Source organism: Oenanthe melanoleuca, chromosome 20 (assembly GCF_029582105.1).
Source record: "Oenanthe melanoleuca isolate GR-GAL-2019-014 chromosome 20, OMel1.0, whole genome shotgun sequence".
Taxonomy (NCBI): domain Eukaryota; kingdom Metazoa; phylum Chordata; class Aves; order Passeriformes; family Muscicapidae; genus Oenanthe; species Oenanthe melanoleuca.
This window is the reverse complement of record NC_079353.1, coordinates 7,412,963-7,428,726: the sequence shown is the minus strand read 5'-3', so window position 1 is coordinate 7,428,726 and position 15,764 is coordinate 7,412,963. Positions and strand designations below refer to the sequence as shown.

At 47.4% G+C, this 15,764-nt stretch overlaps 1 protein-coding gene across 1 annotated transcript in view; it reads left to right on the top strand.

Annotated features, from left to right (window-relative positions):
* The window catches only part of NOL4L (nucleolar protein 4 like), a 63,487-nt gene that overhangs the window by 20,536 nt on the left and 27,187 nt on the right, over positions 1-15,764 (top strand). Inside the window, exons 3-4 of the mRNA XM_056507058.1 lie at positions 1,257-1,368; positions 5,806-5,915. Of these exons, the coding sequence (XP_056363033.1) occupies positions 1,257-1,368; positions 5,806-5,915 (222 nt within the window). The remainder of the gene's footprint in view (positions 1-1,256; positions 1,369-5,805; positions 5,916-15,764) is intronic.

Here is a 15,764-nt window from a genome sequence, read left to right as displayed (position 1 = left end):
TGTGTGGAATGTAGGTATTTTTGTATTTAATGTGATCTTTTAGAATTTAGGTATTATTTTTTAACTGTAAGGTAAGAGGACGAGGTAAGGACCGGACAGAGGAGGGGGATCAGGACATCCTGGGCTGTCCTCACCAGTCCTCACCCATGAAGTGTCTGATTGCAGCCCCACTTCCCGTCTTGAGCCCCATTTCTGCTGGGCTCACAGCCCCGAGGACTGGCACAAACAATTGAATTTCTGTCTGCTTTATGACCCCACTTGTAAGTGCTGTGACCCCTGTGGGGGTCATGACCCCTGGTTTGGGAAACCACCATGCTCAGACAAGTCACTTAGACCAAACAGGATGGGTGATTAACCATAGGAACCAGCCCAAAGTGAGAGGTGGGCTCTCCACCTTTTAATGCCTTCCAATTAAGACCAGATGTCTTCCTGGATGATGTTTTAGGCAAACCACAGGCCACTGGGCTGCAGGAGAACCTGAGTGAAGTTTCATGACTTTTGCTACACAGGTCAGACTACAAGATTTGATGGTCTTTTATGACCTTAAAGAAGTCTACATTAAAATTGACTCATTCCTTCTCCAAATAACCTAGTCTTGATCCTTAGAAAGACCATAAAATTACTGCTGGCAGGAATTAATTGCAATAACAGGACTCTGGGATTGCCAGGCACCTTCTGTGGGTGCTTAGGTCTGGATCTGGTGTTTAACTTCAAGCATCCAAGTTTTAAATATTTATCCTTAGCTTTTCCTCATCTGTAAAATACATATCCCACAAAGGTTCAGGAGACTTAATTCATTACTCTTTGGAAAAATGTTTTCAATTCCCTAGATAAAATATGTCACAGAAGTGCAAAGTATTATTAACAGTAATTGATTGTCATTGTGGGAAAAAGTGACCTGCCCTTACAAAAGATTAATGGATTCTTCAGGTTACTGGTGTGATGGTAATTAACAATGCAAACAGAGCTGACGAGGCCTTACTTTCACATTTGATTCTTACACGTTCATAGCTTTGCTCTTCCCAGACTCCAAGAGGGAATGAACAGGAAGGAGTTTCTGGGAAGGTATGGGATACCAAAGGTCCATTCATGTGTGTCTTGGTGCCTGACTGGCACACCAATTACCCTCCCAAAGTGTTCTCTCACCAACAGCTGCTCTGGAGGGAGGGATTTAGGGCTGGAGGGGACAACGTGTGGCTACGAGCTGTGCCCGTGGTCCCTCTCCCAGGACTTACAGCTCTCTGTTGTTTCCCCAGATTGCAGAGACCTATGCTTTCCTTCCGAGAGAGGCTGTGACCAGGTTCCTGATGAGTTGTACTGAGTGCCAGAAGAGGATGCATTTCAACTCCAACGGCCTGGAGCCCAAAGGTAAAGGCAAGTGACTTCTGCCAGCAGAGCTGACACTGCGTTTTGCACTAGCACAGTGCCACCAACAGCTGCCTGACACTCCCCTGTCCAGGAGATACATCGTAACCTAAGGGTTTTCCTAATCTGGGCTGTTTTTCATTTTATAGCCAAGCTGAAGGAATTGCTTAAACCTGCTTCTCACTGCTTAGGGAGCAGAAGCACCTTGGCTTTCTTTCTGAACTTCCCCAGTGCTGCCCAAAATATGGGTCAAAAATACCACAGATATGGCTGCAGTCAACCCATGATCATGTGTGGGTGGAAACTTCAGTGTCAAAAAAAAAAAAAAAACCAAAGTTTTTCCCTGGAACTGGTAATTTTGTATTGAAAGATACAGAGTATGTCTGAATAGCTGAAGTTTTGATAAAGAAGCAATTTAATTAATGGATAAGTATGTGATCCTGAGTTAGATAATGGCAAGTGTTTTGGCAATCACAGTTACACTGTGCCTGTGTACACACACAATTAGTGTGGCCACTGAGGTAGTTGACTCCTTATAATGCTTTTGTGAACAGGCCCAATCTGCAGCTCCTTAGATCTAAGAGAGAGCAGGAGTGGGAAGAAGATGGGACCAGGTTCTCTTCCAGAGTAGCTGGTCAAATGTTTGTGTAGGTTTTTTTCTGATTTACAAACCTGTTTTCATGATTAAGTGCAAAACATCAGTGATGTTGGTTTCAGCCATTAAAATTGCTTCTTTAAAAAAATCCTAAGCAAACTGCAGGGAGTTGGTCTGTTTCAAAAGTGGCAAGGCAAAGTGGCTCATTTGGCAACTCTTACCAAGAAGGGAAGCAGAACTTAAGGAAAAAAAAAAACAAACGCCCAACAATAGAGAATTTCTAGTATTCAATACTGATTGCCAACTGTTTACTGCTAGGAGCAGAGGTATGAACATGTCAGAGGTTTTGTGTAATCTATGTGCCATCTATCCAAAGGTAACTGAAATGCTTTGTACTCATCATATTTTTTAAAAACTCTCAAAAACTCTCCCAAATAACTCCATGTGAATTTGAAGCTCCACTACCACAGCACTTCCCACTCTGCCAGCTAAGGGCCTGATCCCTCATTCCAATTACATTAAGAAAAATTTTGGCCTTTGGCCTTGCTGGGAGCAAACCTGACCTTCACACTGATTGCACTGCATCCATTGCAGGTGATGTTCCAAGCACTGTGGCTGCAGCAGCCAGCTCATGGATGGGAAGGGTGATGAGATGATTCAGGCCAACAGGGATGTCACTTGTTGGCTTCACCCACACCAGGACACCTTCCTAAATGCCTTCCAGTTCCAGAGCTTAGGATCTCATTTCAGGAGGCAGCTAATGAAAAGCATTGTTGTTCCTTCACAGATTCCCAGGCAGGGTTGGGTTTGGAAGGAACCTTAAAGTCCATCTCATTCCAACCCCTTGCCAAGGGCAGGGACACCTTCCATTAGATCAGGTTACTCAAAGCCCTGTCCAACCTGGTCTTCCTTCAGGGGCTTCATCTGTCCTGAACAAATTTATAAATTAATATCAATTATTGATTATTTTCATAAGGCTTCTCCCCTTAGCATTTCTGTTATAAAAAAAATCAATCAGGAATACAAAGGATCCCATAGGTAAAAAGTCTTATTTACCCACCAGGAATGAAAGGACATAAGTGCTTCTCTGCCTGAATAGCACCTAAATAGCGACTAAGTACATGTGAAAATGCATTGAGTAGATTAGATAAGGTTACTTTTACTGGGGAAGGGTGTCTGATTTCATTAACATGTATTCAGGAATTTATCAGGAGCAAATCACCTAAAAAAAACCACTCAGGTCATAGAAGAATTACTGAGGTGTATGTATGTGCATACACACACACAAGCACATACAAGTAAAGTTTAACTCAGTAAGATCACAAAATTTGAGTAATTCCCATATCTTTCTACTTCTCCACGAAACAAATCTGAACACATTTAATTTGTGATCACAAAAATCCCTAATTAAACATAGCTGACATCAAACCCTGCAGGGCACCCACATCATTCATGAAAGCAAATTGTCTTGCTTGTGGGAAAGTTTGAATGTCACTAGAGTTCACTGGGATCTCTTTACAGTGCTATTACATTAGGAGTAATTCTGGTGGAATGATAAAAAAGTGGAGCTAGGATCAAAACCATTTCTGCCTGTTCCATCTGTGTGTCCAACATGTGGGGCATGTGACAGAGATAACTGAAAAAGGAGCTAAAGGATTTCAGGAGCTTCCTCTTGTGACATAGGATGTGGGGATTGTTCCCGTGGAGCCCCCCAGGCCTTTTAAAACAAAGGTTTTCTTTCTTTTCCAGATAACTTAGAAAAGTGGCGGGGGGGGGGGGGGGGGGGGGAAAGGGTTTGGTTTCTTGGGCTGGGCTCAAACTCTTATGTGGTGCAGTTGCACAAATTCACAGTAAATTTGTGTCCTCTAATGGGATTGTTCCAAATTTACATCAGAATGGTTTCAGGCAGAATCTAAGCACTAAAAGATCACTTACCTCCCTCTTCCTCCCCATCTGAAGTTGCTGAGCTGCTCCTGTTCAGCTTCATTCATCTCTGCAATGCTGAGCAGTGGAGTGGGCAATGGCAGGAGAGCAACTTATCATCCTCAGAAGTCCAAAACAGTCACCTCATCCATGTTTGTGCTTCAGGAGAGAGCAGCTCTATCTGTGCTACTCTTAGCAAATGCTTTCCTAAACTCTTAGGGACTCAGCCAGCTGTAGAAGGTGGCTGGTTTTGCTCCTGTGAAAAGCTCCCTTTGCACTGTGATTTTAGCATCTTTTCATAAAGCACAGCAGCAGTGCACAGCAGAATAAGGGTTTGTTTTGGCTATTTAATATACAGACACATAGTAGCATTCCTAATCTGTAGGTCAAAGCATGACAGAGACTGCTGACCTACAGCCATGAGAAAAAATGGAGGAATCAGTTTATAAGGTTCCTAAAAGCTTTGGCCTTTATATTTGGGCAAGTTGATGGCTTGAATGGCACTAGCCACCCTTCCCTGGACCCACAGGCAGGAATGTTCTATCTACTCAGGAATGGACTAGATGAACCTGAGAAAAGAATCATTGTATCTCCATGGACCCAGTCGATGTCTCAATAGAGAAGATTTGCAAAGGTCTTTGTGATGTTTAAGTCAATTACAGGCATTTTTGGGGTCAGGTAATTTCTTAATTAGACATGATAGATGTGGTGTTTCCAAAGGTGTGGAGCACCTTCAGGTCTGCTGAGTTTTGACAGGACTTCTTGACACTCAGCATTTCTGAAAAGCAGGCCCATTAAGATTGGGTTGATGGCTTTTCTGAGGTGCTGTAAAACATTTTGTGAAGGCTCTGTTTCAAGAGGCTCTGTCACACATGCCTGTGAAACCAGTGACCCCAGAAAATGGAAGCCAGCCAGGAGATTCAGAGCTAGGGATGGAAAGCTCCCACCACCAGTTCACCTTCAGCTCTTGGGAATCCTTCTTCCCCCATCGCTGCTTAAGCTCCCTGACAAGTGGATACCACACATCCCTTCAGCATGTGCTGGAAGGCTCCAAACTTTCATCTGCATGTGCTGAGGGCAAAGAAATCTTGCTTGTAGCCATCAGCCATTCCTGTGGACAATGGCAGCTTTCCTCCTGGACAAACCCACTGCATGAGCCTGCAAATTCAGTGTTAGAACAGATCATTCCAGCAGCCTTCATGTTCTGTGTCCTGCAGGATCCACAGTGGTGGTGGCAAAGCAGAAAAGTCTTTGAGAATTCAGGGAAATCTGAGAATTTGCTTTGTGGGGATTTGGCCTGGCCAGACAGGGTGATTTGCAGGAACATGCAAACCTGGAGCCATCTCTAGAGCTCAATGTGATGCAGCCAGAGGAATCAACAGGAACAATTTAAATTAAAGATCTTTGAAATTAAGTTTGTGTTTTAATGAGGATGTTAAAAATAATCTTCATCACCAGATAGAGATACTTAATATGTTGCCTTAATGTTAACTCCTACCTGAGGGAATCCCAGCAAAATTGGCAAGACTTTGCAATGCTGAAGCAAGCTGCAAATAGATCCTTGTTCATCACCCCTTGCATAAATCCCATGTGCATATGTGCATGGAAATGCTTCTGAGGCTTCAGCAAGACTCGGTATCTTCCTCAAGTTTAGAGGACCCTAAAAATTATACATGATGTGTAGTTTTTTTCACAGGTGACAGCAGTGCTTGTTTTCATTATTTTCTTTTTTTTTTTTCCCCAAGACAACACCTGTTCTGTAATTATGTTCTTGGTGGGATCATGTTCTTAGAGGAGCCTTCTCTCAGTGGGTGGTGGCTCTTGCCAGGGATTTGAAGTTCTCCTGAATACTCCTGAGTAACAGTTAGGAGAATATTCCTGCCGATCCCTTATCTAAATAAAGCTTTTCCTCTCTTCTTCAGAGAGTGAGCCACCTTCCTCCTTGGTTTCTGGGATCATTGACTACAACATGCCCCTCACCTCCACTTACCTGAAGCAGATGAAGCTGCGGGTGATGAATTCACAGGAGCAGGTGAGTGACGTGCGGGATCTGCCTGTGCCAAGCACTGGGGCGGGGCTCATTGATTCTGGGAGGATGTTTTTGGGAATGGCTGCTTTGTCCGAGCTGCTCAGGCTCTGACCAAGTGCTGGTGCATGGAAGTTGGGAGGCAGCACATCCTGGATTTCCTGGCTCAGGAGAAGCTGGGCTGCTTCAGAGTCGTGCTAGTTGAGAGAGGCAGAGATGGGCTTGATTAAGTTATTGCTTATAACAGTCTACTTGTTCTTCAGACATAAAGTTCTTCTTAGAAATTGTTTTAAAAATAAATACAGCAAGTAATATTTTTTTTATCTCCCACTGATGTCTGGAAGCTTTAGCAGATGGGGTCTGAAGCCCAGACCTGGCTTGGTTGCTCTGGGGCTCTGTTAAACTGCTCAGCAACTTGAGGGGGTTCAGCTGCAGCCGCTCCACTCCCACATCGAAGTGGGACACAGCTCTGTTGTTTGGTGACAGTGTTGAGCCACTGGATTTTGCTTTGGGGATGTATGGGGCACCCTGCCACAGGATTATACCCAGGCTGTGCAATTTTCTGAAGTTCTGCAGCTGCAGAATTAGCTATGAGAACCTCTGTGCACCATGGAAACAGTCTATAAAAAGAAAAGTATGTTTTACTTGCTCCCCACAATCTGCACTGGAAGCCAGTGCTGGATTTTCTTTCCAGCACACTGAAACCTGAACCTGATTTCACACATTGCTGCCAGTGGCAAGATGTGACAGCATTTGCATGGTGCTGTGGTGGAAAACATTGCTGGGAGCCTGAGCACCCGATAGGGGCTTTTATCCAGCAGCTTCCTAAAGGGATGTGGGTTAGTGCATCACTGCCAGGGTGTAAAGTGCCAAGTGTGAGTTTGCTGGAGGGATACCGACCTCCTCCATCACTTCTGTTGTGAAACCTTCTTGCTGCAGGACAAAATGGCATCTGGTAGGAAGCACTTATGTGTCTCAGAGCTTTTTCCTTTGTACTTGTTTGACACTTGAGTGAGTTTCAGGATTTGTTTCAGGTTTTGAAAGGTGAAAGGCTGGTGTGCCAGGTTTTGAAAGGTGAAAGGCTGGTGTGCCAGGTTTTGTGCTCCTGATGGGTCAGGCAGTAGAACAGTGAACAATTTGGGGGGCAGCTGGGCTGAACTGGACTGGGCTGAACAGGACTGTGGACATGGACTAAGTGGTTGTGCCTCTTTGTGCCATCTGAAGGGTGCTTTGGGACCACTTCTGGATAAATAGGCCAACATGTTCCAGCCACCTTTGGGTTGTGCACTGTTTTCTAGGGCTTGGTGCAGCTCCTGGCAGAGTGGCACTGGTGTGGCAGACCCTGCAATCCTGCTCTTCACCAAGGTCAGGGAATCAAGGGGCCGTGAAAGCTGGCTGTGCTTTTCAGCATCTGAGTGGTTGTTTCAAGTTAAGTTTGCTGCATACAGAGGACCAAGTGGTTTGACTTGTCACCATTGATGTATTTTAAACCAGTTCCTCTTGTATCTGAAGCTGCTTAAGGGAAGTGTGCTACAAAGCTTCATTAAACTCCTGTACCCAGTTTATACAGGTAGCAAACTGGGCTTGCAGTTTGATCTTTCTCCCAGCATAGCAAACCACCCAGAAGCTGGGAGGCTTCAGTAGTGGATCTTGAGTTTTTGAGCTGCCTGCTTAGGGATGCTTGTTTTGAGAACTTTGGTTGGTAGTTTAGAGTTTATACCCTGAATTTTGGTGCAGCAGTTTTCACTGGAACTGTCATTAGATCGATATAACGTGCTGCTAATATGAATACTCCTGAAGCTTGCAAGGATTGGAATAGAAGCATATGTCACGCGGGAACAAAAAGGGACCAGCTGAGGCAACCAGCAGTTGTTGGTTTAGATCATAAATCAAATGGTTTGATGTTATTCCCTGCCTCTAAAGTTTCCTTCTCCTGTGCTCCCGTCGTTACACTGCAGCACAGCTTTCAAAGCTTTTCAAGCCATAACAGCCAAGGGAAAAACCTGCTTGGAAGAAGTAAAATTTGCTGTTCACTGTGTTACTGAAACTGATTCCTGAGAACAAAGTAAAAAAAAGATCAGTCCTATTGCTCAGACTTCTGAGGTGTTGAAATTTTCCATCATGACAAAAGTCTGGAGAGAATTCAGATGTTTGGACCTGCTGGGGAAATTCTAGCAGGGTTTGAGTGCAGTCCCTTATAACATGGGGCATTCCCCAGCTTCTCCTGGGGAATCAATAGAATTATTTAGGTTGAAAAGATCTTCAGGATCACTGAGTCCAACCATTCCCCCAGTACTGCCAAGCCCAACACTAAACCATGTCCCCAAGTGCCACATCAGCATGGCTTAAATCCCTCCAGGGGTGGTGGTCAGTTGTTCCAGGGCTGGACAACTGCTTTGGTGATGAAATTTTTCCTAATATCCAACCTAAACCTCCCATGATGGAACTTGAATGAAAACAAGTGCCACACTCCTGAGGCAGCTGTTGCTGTACCTGGAGCTGCTAATGCTGAGGCTACATGAAGAAAATGTGTGTAGTAATGCCAGTAACAGAGGTCAGTTCCCTCCACAGGCATTCCCCTGCTAAATTTTATTCTTCATACTTTGCACTGGAAAGAAAACAGTGCCGTCCTTGTTTCCTGGAGGAACCTGGCAGTCTGCGTGGAGCATGGTCTGTGGAATACAGGCTGTGTGACACAAACTGCTGCTCTCTCTTCCCCAGGGCGAGGGTTAGGTTTGCACAGTTCGGATGTTGCAGCTTTTGGAGTCCCAGTGTTTGCCAACTGAAAGAGCCCTCTAAAGACCATAGATACAAATGCAAAACAAGCAAAAAATACAACCTGCTTTTAAAATTTGCACTACGCAGATATCCCCTCTAAGGGTTTTGTCTATCAGCATATCCAGGCTGCTCTCACTGAGCACTGCCATTGTGCCACTTTGCTGCCTTCCTCTCATGAACATTTGATGGTGTTAATAGAAATAAATTAAGCAATGGACTCGTGTTTCCCTTGGCTTTGGCCAAAAGCAATTATTTGTATGCAGCAGCACCAGGAGAAACTCACTTCACTTGGGGTAACAATGAGTGAATTTATGCCAAAGTGGCCTTTTAACTTCATTATTCAGGGGGGAGAAAAAAAGTGTGTGTAAGTGTAATCTATTAGTGCTGCTAAGCACATCAGTATTAGGGCACCAGTGTCTCCAGAAGGAAGCACAGCCAGAAGAACCTTAAAGAATTTTATCCTTGCTTAGGGACAAAAAACTGTCAGAAGAGAAGCTCTTTACGTGTTTCCTCACGTAAGAGTTCCCACAGAATATATTTCTATCTGTTTTTTGGAGTCAGAACATCTGTTCTGGGACAGTGGAAAACAGCAGAGACCTGTGTTGCTTATACTGGATTCAGTAGGACATGCAGGTTCTTTTGGGGTGGGAATCTTCCTTTATCCCCATTTTTTTACCAGTTCTCACATGTGTGAAAAATCAGACCCCTTACCCTTTCCAGAGTGCTGAATTAGCCCCATTTCATGGTATCTACCAAGACATTAAAGCATCTCTGAACTGCTGACCTTCCCAATCTAGCAGCAAAAAGGAATGAATAGAAGATATTTGATATTTATCTACAATGATCCTTCCACCTCATTTTCAAATGCTAAATATTAGCATTTTTAAATGATTGGTTATTCTATTGCAGTCATTTTTCAGACAATCTTTTCTGTGTTACTCAACCTCAGCCTTGGATTTATTTTTTATGCCACTGTTGGGCAGGGTTTCCACTGGTGACAGGAGGAATAGAAAGATTTTAAGAGGACAAATCTCAGCACTGAAATGCCAGGCTCCCTCTCTCTGCTCCAGAGTTGTTGCTGCTACCTTGGCAGAAACAGTCCAGGGCTGAGTAACCAGGTTTAAATGATACAGAAACGTTTTCAAAGATTGCTTCAGTGGCTGCTGGCAGAAGGTCACGCAATCAGTGAATGGCAGGAGCTGCTCTCGGATGGGAAATAAGAAGAGTGTTTTTCTTGTTGCTATGGCTTTGCAGCACTGACTTGTAAGTGTTTGAGAGGGACAGAGCCTTGTCCTGCACCATCACACATCCCATCCATCCAGTAATTTCCCTGTGAGCCTGGTGCGTGGATGCGAGGTGGTTTTCAGAGCACTATTTCAAGCAATGTTTTAGCCCAGACAGCTGGATAATCCTGGAAGGGGGGCACAGGGGCTTAAATCCCACCGATGTACATGGAGTTGGTCTTGTCTGGTGCTAGTGAGGATCAAGCTTCTGCAGGATTTGAGAGCTCACAGAGCCTCATGACCAGAGGCTGCTTGGCAATGTGAATTCCTCCTCTTTTTTCCCTGGTCTACCCATTACTGTGCTTGCTCACTTCAGTGTCTCAGAGGCTCTGAAAGCAGCTAAGATGCATCTTCCCCTGGCACTCAGTCTCTTCCTTCTGCTTTGGAGCCATCTCCAGCCAGTCCTGGGGGTGGAGAAGGCAGGGAGGGGAGCCTGCAGCCAGAGGAGGGCACACACTGGGTTTTTATTTTCAGAATTGCAGACATCTCATTCACATAGTCCAGAGACGAGGAGGGAATTTGGCAGAGCTGGCAGCTGCTGGGCGAGCCCTGGGAACTGGATTTAGCTGAGTGTTTCACGAAGGCATCCTGAAGAAACTCTGTGTGTGTTCACAGAGGTGAGGAAGGCAGAAGCAGGCAGTACTTGAAAGGAAGTGAGATGATGCGTTTGCATCACATGAGGATGATAAGGTACTTCCCAGTCCATTAAAAAGGGTGTTAAACATCTCCGGGAATAAATACCTCTAGATCAAGTTGGCTTGAGCTCTAGATAGCTCTCATTCAAGAGCCTTTGTCTTGGTATGGGGAGATCTTTTTTTCCTGCTGCTAATTTTTAAGTCGTTTTTGAGCACTATGTAATTTCCCTAAACGCACTCTTAGGCACAGAAGGGACCACTGGCCGTAGGCACAGGGAGACACTGAGTTAGAAACAGATTTCCTCGCTGCTCGGCGGGCTCGGCTGCACAGCCCTCTAGTGGGGACAGAGCTTCTGCCGCCGGGAGCCGACCTTGCCTGGGAAACTTCGGATCTGCTCTTAACGACAGAGTTCGTCCAGGCAAAGCCAGGTCCAGCTGTCACACCAGTGTTCTTTACTGGCAAAGATGCTTTAGCAAAACTTTCATCCTTGGCCTCTAACGGCTCATGAGACGCAGGAGGTCAGATGACCGATCCATTTAGCCTGGTTTCACCCTGGTGTGAATGGGCTGCTTTCAGCGAAGGGCAACTCATTTTTGTTACCGGGAATTAACTCTGGCATTCCCAGCTTGTAAAAACTCGGCAGCTTTTATTTCCCGCTGTGTGGATCTGTCAGTACTTTTCCCAGTGTTCCAGGTGAGCTCTGTGTTTGTTCAGTATGATGTGTGCTGTGAGCAAACAGTGTGAGACCAACGTGAGCTGGCTAGGGTCGATCCTGCCACTGTAGCTCTTGTCTTCCAGTAAGAAGTTATGCCAGGGCTCTAACTCTGCTGTTTTGCGGCTAATCATGTAATTTTTATAAGAAAGGAGGTGGCACTGCCTGTTTCTAGTGATGCTGGGGATAATTCACCCCCTGGAACTACTCAGGTGTATTTAGTTGCTGCATGTGACAGCTCCAGTCGGCTCTCATGCACCAGTGGTCCCTTTCCCACTCTCTGTTCACTTCCCTATGGTGTTGTGCAGCTCAGCTAAGGTCCTGGAGAAGTGGCTGGGAGATGTTTAGAAGTTTCTCTGGCTCTTAGTGGAGCTGTGGTTTTCACGTAGATCCACCCATGGGAAATTGGGACTGATCACTCTCCACCACATACACCTACCCTGGTGCCTGTTATCTGGTCTCTGAAGCCTGCTACAGCCAAGCTGCATGAGCTTGTGTCTGGGAACACTGAATAAACAGGGCCAGAAGCCACACTACCTCTCTTTAATTCCTGTTTTTCTTCCCAGTATATTCCCTGTTTGGTAAGGAGAGCTGCTGTCCATTCCATTGTGTGTTAACCAGCATCAAAGGCAGCTGTTCCCAGTGGAATTGGAAACAAGGTTTTGGTTCAGGGCCTGTAAAGTCGGGCTGGGAAATATTTCCAGGGGATAAAGTAAAGATGTCAACCTCAGAGTGATGAAAACACTATTGCAACATCCATGGAGTAGTCTCGTGGATCCAGTTGGATCTGTCCTGTTCCTGTGGAAAGCTGTGCATGGTGGGCTGTTCTGCACCATCTCGAAGCTCAGGTGCTGATGTGCTGTACATTGACTTTGATCAAGTCACACAAATGGCTGTTTCTTAATTGCCTTCTCCCTTTAAAAAGGGGATAATACCTCAGAGAGACTTCTGAGGTCTTGCTCACTAATAAAGCTCTTCAAGAGCTTGGATGGCAACTACTTTGAGAGCACAAACTGTTATTAATGATTTCCGTTATTACAGAAGATGAAGCTGTGTGGTTCAGCTTTTTAACCTTGAATTGTGTGCTTGCTTTTGTTTCCTCTGCTGTTCAACCTGTGTAGGGAGGTTTGCACCTTGTCTGCTTGCACACACCCCTCAGACCCACACTAGGACTTGTGTGTGCACAGAAGGAGCTGAGGAGTCAGTTTTACTCACAAGGATGGATTCTGAATCGTGCGGAATGCTTGAGAATGGCCAAAAATGGGTTTGGTGGGGGTTCTGTTTGTGGTTACTCAATTCTGATTTTGGGGGACCAAGAGATAAGCTGTGAAGGTTGTTCTCACTGTATAGAGCAGTGCAGACATCGCTATTGGGGCTGTGGATTTGGGCAGTGGAAATAAATGTTAGGGGATATTTGACTGTCAGGGACCTGTCCCTTCAAACATCCATTCCCTGTACTCTATTCATGCCCATGCCAGATACTAACTACTGCTACTTCTAAGGAAGGAGTGATCAGGATGAAGTAGGAATACAGCCCTCAGCCCACAAGAAACCTGGTCTATAATGAAGTTTCCAAAATCTTTACCCACCTTTTTTTTCCCTGACTCTCTCTGGATGGCAGATAGAGTGTGGATAAAAGCTGTGTCTGCCCCTCATGCCATGTCAGTCCCTCCTGCCCACTTCCTTCCTGGCCTTGCCCCCCAGAGAATGGCATTTCACTGCTTATTCCTCAGCAGGGTTTGATGGTCACGGAGGACCCAATGCAGGAGGTCCCATTTGTTACTTAACCTACTTTTCAGAGGCACAAGAACATCAAGTGACTTGCACAAGGTCATCCATGAGTCAGTGACTCCTCTGGCGTGATGGCCAGAGCCTGCAGTCCCTGCTCCCACCACTAGATCCCTGTGCCCACAATCCACAGCACCACAACCATTCAATTAAGCTCCTGCAGCGCCTTAAATGTCGTGTATTCCTGGGTTTGACAGCAGTCCTGGTATTCTTGTGGAGCCTTGCCTTAGGAAATGACAACAGATGAGGTCAGGTCATCGTTAGCAATGCCCTTGGAAGCATAACTGCCTGATGTGAGGGCAGGCTCTGTGGTGTGAGTGCTGTCACAGCTGGGACATGACTCTTCCCAGGACCTGCAGCTCGGCTCTGGTGGCATCCAGCAGGATCAACACAGTTGGACAGGGAGCCCCAGGCTCTCTGCATGGGCAGATCTGTGTCCATGTGAGGGGGCTGGCAGGTACCAGAGGTAATGAACACATTGTGAAGAGAGAGGGAAGGAAGCGACTTATAAATAATATATTTGATGTATATTATATATATGATATAGTAACAGCAGCACTGGTTTGTTACGGTGTGTGTTCTTTTAATGTGTAATCTTGTAAGGCACTTATCCCTGCTCCTGACAACTCGATAAATTATTATTACCAATTCTGTATCTAATTGCCACAGTTATTTCCCCCTAGACAATTTGAATCTGAAAAATCCCCACTAGAAAGGTGCTTGGTGGGCTGTTTCCCAGAGCTTCTCTGGCTGTTTCTGGAGGCAGCCCCTCTTCCGCTGTTGAGCCCCACTTCTGCCAGCCTCGTGACCCCGTGTGCTGGCACAAACAATTGCATTTCTGTCGGGCTCATGACCCCACTTGTAACAGCGGTGACCCCCCTTGGGGTCAGGACCCCTCTCCTGCACAGGGAACAGCTCCTGCCCAGCAGCTCTTGCTGAATGGCTCTTCCTCCCTCACTCCCTGTGTGGACCCGGCTGTTCCACACGAAGTTTGCCGATGTGAAATTTAGGTTAATCCATTTCCAAAGTGGATTAAGCTAACCCACACAAAGGCACTTAGTATAAAATAGGAGTGTCCACATGGTGAGGCAGCATGGAATAGTGACTGTGCTTCAAACTAGCATCCTGGCCAGTTTGTGTCCTCTGCCAGCTCACCAAAGAGGGGCAGGCATTTCGGTCCCAGGGGATGTGCTCTCCCAAATGGCTTTAAGCTGGTCTAGCTTGAAGCCAAAGGAAGTGCAAGGAGTAAACAAAGCCCAGCAATGGGAAGGGGTTAAAGCCCGCTCTGCTGAGGTTCTCGGCAAGGCTCCTGTTCACCTTAAATGGTCAGGATTTTATTTTAGCTTCAGGGAGGAGCAGCAGCCATGGAGCTGGGAGTGCAGAGAAGGCCCTGTGGCAGGGGGCTCCCAGCCCGCTGCCCTCCCAGCCAACTGCTTCCTGCAGAAGGCCCCCAGGGCTCCTGCTCTTGCCTTTCAGCCTCTGGCTCCATGATCAGCCTGGAGGAGATGGAAATGTAGTACTGAGTGATGCCCATTTTCACCTCTGGCCTCATATCTTCCTGAGCTACCCTCTTCCCTTGCCGCTTCCCTGGCAGTGAGGTGGTTAACGCTGGAACAGATAACATCATAACTGGACATCCGCACTAACAAGTCATAAGCCCAAACCTGGCAGTTCCCATCCTGGCTCTGGCACAGTTTCTGGTACCAGTGTTACCAGTGTATTGCAGGCTCCACACTGAACTGCTACACTTGGTTTATTTCATAAACCATTTCCTTTGTAAGCATTAAATAGTGAAACATGATGTGGGCTGGGGAGGGGGATGCTGCAACGCTGGTGCCTATCACTGTGGTAGGGATCACCATTCCATCATGATGATCCCAAACTAAAACAGAGGTCATTGACCCACTGCCCTCGGAGCCCAGCCTGGGGGATGCTGGGGCCCCCAGTGCTGCCCTGCCAGAGCTGGAACCCAGCAACCCATCCTCCGGGGCATCTGGCAGCCGGTGCCCTGCCCAGAGCTGTGCTGGGCAAGCCGCTGGTTTCCCAACAGCCCTGCTCCAGCGTTCAGGGTCAGCGCGGGGTCCTTCTGCCCCCGCGGAGCGAGGGAGAATCATCAGAAACAAAAGGATTCGGCACCGCAGCACCCACCGCGCGGGGAAGGGGCTGGGGGACCCACCGAGCCCGGGGCTCGCTGCAGGGGCCCCGCACTTGCACCCGCGCACGGGCGCACCCGGGGACGGAGCTCCCGGGGCCGCACCGAGCCGGGCGGGCAGAGGGTCCCCGGGCCGGGCCGAGACGGGCGGCAGCCCCCGGTTCTGTGCCGAGCGGAGGGTCCCAGATCGGCTACAGCCCTCTGGGTCGTGCGGAGCGGAGGATGCCCAGGCGGGCAGCGGCACTCCCGGCCGATCCCAACCGATCCGTACCGTGCCCTGGCCGCGCATTCTCGCGCTCTCCAGCAGGCGCCCGGCCCTGGACATTGTCTCCTCCCGGGGAAGGGCCCTCCCGGCCCTCCACAATGTGCTCTTCCAGGCGCGGCTCCGCGCCCCCCGCCGCGCCCGGCCCGGTGCGCCCGCCCCCCGCGGCCCCGCTCCCCTTCCCCCGCCGCCCCCGCCCCCTCCGCCCGCGGCCGGGCCCCGCTCGCCCCCCTCCGCCTCCCCG